General features: G+C 42.0%; 1 protein-coding gene across 1 annotated transcript in view; it reads right to left on the bottom strand.

Moving 5' to 3' along the window:
- Bmx (BMX non-receptor tyrosine kinase) overlaps positions 1–6783 on the bottom strand; it is a 55174-nt gene extending 48391 nt beyond the window's left edge. The window contains exons 1-3 of the mRNA XM_026784887.1: positions 6643–6783; positions 4917–5021; positions 3317–3398 (exon numbers count right to left, since the gene is read on the bottom strand). Of these exons, the coding sequence (XP_026640688.1) occupies positions 3317–3398; positions 4917–5021; positions 6643–6780 (325 nt within the window). The 5' untranslated portion in view covers positions 6781–6783. The remainder of the gene's footprint in view (positions 1–3316; positions 3399–4916; positions 5022–6642) is intronic.
- Positions 6784–7093: the final 310 nt, after the last annotated feature.

Genomic DNA, 7093 nt, shown 5'->3' with positions numbered 1-7093 from the left:
TCCTGGAACTAGCTCTTATAGACCAGGCTGGCCTCGAACTCACAGAGATCCGCCTGCCTCTGCCTCCCGAGTGCTGGGATTAAAGGCGTGCGCTACCACTGCCCGGCTGTTCTAAAAATCTGTCACTATTATTCACGTAATAATTTAGAGTCAACAGCACATATATGGCTTGAATAATGTTACGCATAAATATTTCCCTACACAGTTTCTATTACCAAGGGTATTTATGCTCTTACTTAACTATAAAGCAAATTGTCAAATTCCGGAAATTGTATATATATATTTCATATTTGATTTTCTCCAATTGTTCCAATAACGTTCTTTAAATGACTTATTCTTCCCAATCAAAGTTCTTAGCCAGTATTATGTATGAAATTTAGTCACTGAGTTGTCTTTGACCTGGAATAGTTTCTCATCTTTTCTTGGTCTTTCATGAATTTGACATCCTTATTCTAAGGAATAAATCATTTGGGTGGGGTGGAAAGCTGTCTATTTTTTTTTGAGATAAGGTCTCTTGTATACAAATCTAGTCTTGTCTCACCATGTAGCCAAAGCTGACACTGAACTCTTGATTCTCCCGCCTCCATCTCCCAAGTGCTGGTACTACAGGACTCTGCCAACACACCTAGCTAGGATGCAGTTTGGAGGTAGAGCTCCTGCCTAGCATGCACCAAGTTTCAGGCTCCACCTCCAGCACTCAAAAAACAAACCATGAGAATAAGGCAATGTCAATCAAAACAAATTAAATTCCAATACTGGAATACAGTACTGTATCTATAAGAAATTAGCATCTTTTGCAATATAGCTCAGAAACCTCTGAGGATTTAGTCGAGAAGAGCTCAAGAAGCATCTTTAGGTAGGGAGGGCTGGTTCTGGGTGTCACCTCAACTCTTCCTTCTTGATTTTATGTTCGTCTAGAAAATTCCTAACTTTGAACCCAGAGAGTTCTAGTCCTCCTTTATCAACCCAACTTAAGGAATAATAATAATATTGTACTGGGTCACTGGGGAGGTATAAGGTAATACACATAAATATATAAGATAATATACATAAATTGCCTCAGATGGTTCAGTGAAAAGGGGGTTTCAGTAGACATTCATTTTATACAGCTCAGTTCAGTTTAGCTGAAAATGCCAGCATCAAGGAACAACTTTACTGGTGAGCATTAAAGGTAATTATTATAGAATGAGTTAAGATTATAAAATGTTAATTTCTGAGTTTAGGCCCAAATGACCATTGGACTTCTCCAGGCATATTGCAAGCTTTCTTCCTGTCTACACTCTTGCTCTTTAATGTGTTTCCAGCTAAAAGGATTTAGTTTCCTGAGTAACTAATCCTCCAACCAAATCCCAAAATCCACATTGCAATAATCCCGATACTTTATGATGACATTAAAAAATTGTATGTGACTTTATGTACTTTCCCCACACATGCATCAGTTAGTCTACATACTACCCCTGAGGGCTGCTGTTCTGGCTATCATGACTCTTACAGAGTTAAATGGACTGATATAGTTTAAATTGGTGGAAGTTCGTAAGGGGAAATATTTAAGTGAGAGAACCTAAGTCTTGCCACAGCAAGTAAGTTTTTGTTAACTTGAGGACAAGCTCAGAGACTGGAAAAAACAAACACAGATACTGGTTTTTCAATGTCTATTGTACACAGAGATAGATATGAGCCCCACTTCTGAGAAAGGCAGCATGAATGGAAGTGTTCAGCAGGGGGCTTCTAAAACAGCTTAGAACCTTTCAGTTACCTGTAAGAATGGTAAAACAGAAAGCTAGAAGGAATCTGTGGAATCCTAATCCCAAGACTGCCTGCCTCCCACTCCCTGGGAGAGAGAAAGCACAAACGGATCTGTTCCAGTGGGTTGCTTGGTGTCTTTTCTCCTCCAATACATAGCACTGCTAACAGACACACACTTTCTGCTGTGCAGACAGTGGCACCAGGAATGGAGACACAAGAGCTTCATGAGGACCAAGATGCATTGTTGCTTGTCTCTTCCTTCTCCTCTTCCATCCATAAGCCATCATGTGTGTCACCCCAAAGCCTGAACACCACATAGAGTTCCAGAAGGACCCACAAATGGACACACAGGGGTTACACAAGAGCTGAATATAGGGAGTATCTATATGACAGCCGAGTCTTAGGCAGTTCACCCAAAGATGGCTGGCTGGAAAGAAAACCTTAGAGCTCCCCCTGAAAGTGTCATTATAACCACAATGGCTGATGTTTAAGAGGCTATTTTAATGATTTTTAGAGTCACTCATACATGTAATTGCTATAGGAGAAAGGAAATATTCTCCTCATTTTACAGGTCAGAAAGGCCCAGATGTGCTACATAAAACAGATGACAGCCAGGTTTCCCTGGCTCTGGCAGAGGTACCCGTCTCACTTCGTTGAGATGATTGTGGGTAATGAGGGAAGCATCTCTCCTTAAGGACCACTTCACCACTCCACAAAACAGATTGCTTAGTCTTTTCACATAAAGGGAAAATGAGGACCTATGTGTGGGAAAGGATGTGTTTGCATCGATGTGAGCTGGCTGTGGGCAATCTGAGGTGTGCTGAGATATTGCCATAATCGAAAATAGAAGCATAACACATCAAAATAAAAGCAAAAATCTTCCTCTGTCTAGGGTGTTAAAACCTGAAGCTGCACCAGTAGAGTCATTGATTTAATTTACGTGTTATCCTCACAACCTGACCCCTTTGAAAGCAAAAAGATTGCAGGGGAAATATCAAGGTGCTAAAATAATAACAATTCTCTCCCAAGTTCCCACAGCAGCTGAAAATCACGAATAAAATCTTCATTAAATCCTCAGGTTGGGCCAAAGATATAGAGACTTAGCTTGCAATATTGTGATTTAAAAAGCTGGGCTCAGGTAATTCCATTTTGAGTCTCCCATTAACAAGGTTTGTGGCATTTATCTGTTTTCTTTTAAACTTGTGTGAAAAACGGAGACTAATAATAGCCCTGTCCAACGTTGTCAAGAGGATTACGCAAGAAGATGCAACAAGTTCTCGACAGAGTAGCTGGCCAGTGGTAAGTGCTCAGTACAATTGGCGCTGTCTCTGAACACTGAAAATAGAATCCCGACAGGACTGGAATGGGAAGCCCAGCTGGTCTGCCGCTCCCTGGTCCCACCCCATGCCCCACCTACTGCCAGGAAATTCACAAGAGCTATCTCTGTGCTCAGTGTGAAAGCGAAGGTGAAACCCTCTCGCTTCCTGCCTGTAACACTGAGAACACAAAAGTATGAATACAGCCCATCCCAGGAGAGCAATTCAAGCCTTCGTGAATGGCATTTTGTTACCTTTCTTCAGTGCTTTCAACCACTGACTTCGGCTGTCTTCGTTTGATGCATAGACGTAGAGAAGCCCATCTTTATACACAATCTGGAAAGGAAAAAAAGCAATGAATTTTGCTGCAAGTGTTTCATGGTTCAGTCTGGTGTACAAGTAAATTTTTATATTATCAGAAATATTTTTTTTCATATACTAGCTTTGGAATTATATTAAAAAAGACTACAAGTGTTTTTTAAAATCTTATTTATCTGAATATGTTTTTATGTCAGACCTTCAGAACTTGGGGAAAATCACAGCAATGAAACACAGAATGGTGGTGAACATTAAAGCCTCATTTGGAGTGCCCTGGACCAGGAAGTATTATAATATGGTAAATCACTTATTTCTTAGGAGTCCTCTGGTCCATCTTCCTAATCAGTAGGCAATTCCTTTCACAGCTAGGACGTCTTTAACTTCTGTATCCTTAGAAACTATTTCCAGGGATGGGCTATCCTACCCTTTGCTATGGCTGTATTCCCCACATTCTGATCAGTTTACATTTGGGTTTATATTCAGGAAAACTCTGTCTCCTTGTTAAGTCAATCTGTCACTCTCAGATGCTCCACACTGTGTTTTCTTATCCCTTATGTTTATGGGGCACTTGTTTATGGGACTGGAGAGATGGCTCAGTGAGTAAGAAAAGCAAGGCGTGCTCCTGTGCAGGCCTGTAAGCCCACTGCTCTGGAGGTCACAGTGATTAAGATTATTGGGGCCCCGGGATCAGAAGGAAACCCGGGCTCAAGGGAATAAGGTGCCTCCACACACAAGACACTGCATGCCCTCCTCTTGCAACCACAAGCACACGTGCATGCCCCAGTTTGACAATTGCAATGCTCTCTCCACATCGGGCTTATTTTACAACTGGAAAACAACACTACCACTTAGGAAAGATCTTCTAGAAGCTGGGCGCATCCTACCTTAATATTTTTACTTGTATTTATATATGATATATGTGAGTGTGCTTTTTTACTAGCAAATGAGCAACTATACTTAGAGATGAGTTGCGATATATCTTTATGGGTATGCAGATGCGAGTGGTGGGCTAGGACTTCGTAGGGCTGGAAAACCTTTGTGACTTTGGGTAGCCTCTGTTCCTACTGTGTTTGAGGTCACCTTTATGGGCACCCTCTCCCTTGGTTTTCCCCAACAGGTTGATAGTTTCGTCGTAGGTCTGATTCAGCTCAAAACCCCTTCACTGAGACATTCTCTGTAGCATGGAATTTTTGTTTTCTTTTTGGCTTTTTGAGATAGGGGTTTCTCTGTGTAGCCCTGGCTGTCCTGGAACTCAATTTGTAGACCAGGCTGGCCTCGAACTCACAGAGACTCGCCTGCCTCTACCTCCCGAGTACTGGGATTAAAGGTGTGTGCCACCACCACCTGGCTACATGGAAGTACTTAAAATTCTTTGGGGGGAAGCAGGTTGGCCAGTTCTGATAAACTGCCAACGCCCACTTGGGCATATTCCAAACATTATCATTGTCTCAAGGGATAATTTTGCAATATTGTTATGTTCCTGTGCATAGTGAGCTAATACTAAAAGATATTAAAGAAACCAAGCCCTCTTTTTACCTGAAATGGGTACTGTCTCTCCACGGGTGTCTGCTCTTCTAGGTTGACTTTTTCCACACATCTGATTTTCTTAATTTCTATCGATCCTTTTCGGCTTCCTCGTTTCTGAATTCAAAGGCAAACCAGAAGCTATATCATGCTGGTGTGTCACGGTGAGCAGGGCAAAGTGTACAGCTAAAGGTAATGTCTGGAGGGAGACGAGGGAATGTGGAAGCCAATGGAGACACATGCCCTGTTGCTCCATGGCTGTCACAATCATGTTTCTACACTATGAACACATACACACATGCTTCTCCAAAAGCAAGCATCTGACTGACAGTTAGCAATCTTATTTGAGAATCGTGGAATATTTTTTTTAAACCACCTGCCAAGTGGTTAATAGAGATATCAAAGTTTAATGGCACGAAGCAGCTTTACTTGGTTTCAGGTTTTTGATGATGTTTTGATTTTTCTCTCAGGATCAAGTTCTCAAAGGCACAGAGCTGTTGTTATTTCCTCTACTGTTTTAAGGCAGCATTCCACATTCTCAACACTATTACTAACATTTGAGGATAGTTGAGATGGAGCAAGGACAGAGATGAGAGCAAAGAAAGAGATATTTTGGTTGAGGGAGCCATTATGGGACTAGCAAGAAACCTGGCACTAGAGAAATAACCAGGAATCCACAAGGATGACCCCAGCTAAGACCCTAAGCAATAGAGGAGAGGGGGCCTGAACTTGTCTTGTCCTGTAGTCAACCTGATGACTGTCTAAAATGTTACCATGAACCTTCATTTAGCAACTGATGCAAACAGAGGCAGAGACCCGCAGAGGAGCACTGGACTGAGCTCCCAAAGCCCAGTTGGAGTGGAAGGAATGAGAATATGAGCAAGGAGGTCAAGACCATGATGGGTTCATCCACTGAAACAGTCTGCCTGAGCTAATGGGAGCTCACCAACTTCAGCCAGACAAAGAAGGAACCAGCATAGGACCAAACTAGCCCCCCTGAATGTGGCTGACAGTTGCATGGCTGGAGCAGACTGTGGGGCCACTGGCAGTGGCACCAGGATTTATCCCTACTGCTTGTACTGGCTTTTTGGGAACCTATTCTCTTTGAATGGATACCTTGCTCAGCCTAGATTTAGTAGGGAGGGCCTTGAACCTTCCCCAAAGCAATGTGTCTTACCCTCTCTGAGGATTGGCTAGGGGTGGGGTGGAGGAAAAGGTGGTGGAGGGAATGGGAGAAGGGGGGGGGGAGAGGGAACTGGAATTGGTATGTAAAATGAAAAAGAGATAGTTTGTTTTCTTTTAATAAATAAAATAAATTTAAATATTTTTTTTAAAAAAGCCATTTGCGGATGGCTAACTCTTGGCTATGAGCTGTAGAGTACTTTAGCTGTGTCCTCAGTCTCTAGGCAGTAGCTGCCAATAGTGCTTACCCCCACCCCCCAGAACCACTGTTTCAGCTGAGGTTTCGCTAGTCATTGTCCAGTGTCTCCCAGGGAACAAAAGTTACTCCAGATGAGAACAACTGCGTTAAAGATGTATTCTGATTGGTCTTAATAAAAGGAATCAGTATTTTCCAAAACCCTTTTCTTGATCCATCATACTTTGGTAAAGAGAGGCAGTATAGCCCACTGATACGAGGTGATCTTTACTCTTAGCTAGGAAACCTGGCATCCTTTATTTTAATCAAGTACTTTGTGGGGACCGGGAAAAGATAATAAATAAGGAAGGAAAGCCTTACCATTTTGTCATATTCGTAGTAGGAAAGGCTTGTTTTGGTTAAAACAAAAAGGCGCTCCTTGTAATTATTGGGTGACATTTTCTTCTTTTGCTGTGACCTTTTGAGAAGCAGTTCTTCTAGAATGGATTTGGTATCCATATTGTCGTCCTAAAGAAAAGGAAAGAATTAAAATGATTGCAGTATCTAGCTAGGTTCAGGGAGAATAAGGAGGCCAACTTCTATAAATAATACTGATTCAGGATTGTAGGGTAGACCACACCCCCCTCGTAGTGGTTTGAGATCTTTGTTCTGAGTTTGGAAGTGTGTAGGTTTTCTATGTGTCTCACTCTGTATAAGAAAGTCACCATTTTTGCACCCTCCTCCTGACCACCTCCTCTAAATGGTCTCTCCTATCTAAACATCCTACACACATCTATTGAATTGAGCAGGAGACGGTAAAACCTTTTAAAAT

This window comes from Microtus ochrogaster, chromosome X (assembly GCF_000317375.1).
Source record: "Microtus ochrogaster isolate Prairie Vole_2 chromosome X, MicOch1.0, whole genome shotgun sequence".
Classification (NCBI taxonomy): domain Eukaryota; kingdom Metazoa; phylum Chordata; class Mammalia; order Rodentia; family Cricetidae; genus Microtus; species Microtus ochrogaster.
The sequence above is the reverse complement of the archived record's forward strand: the minus strand, read 5'-3'. Positions and strand labels throughout refer to the sequence as shown.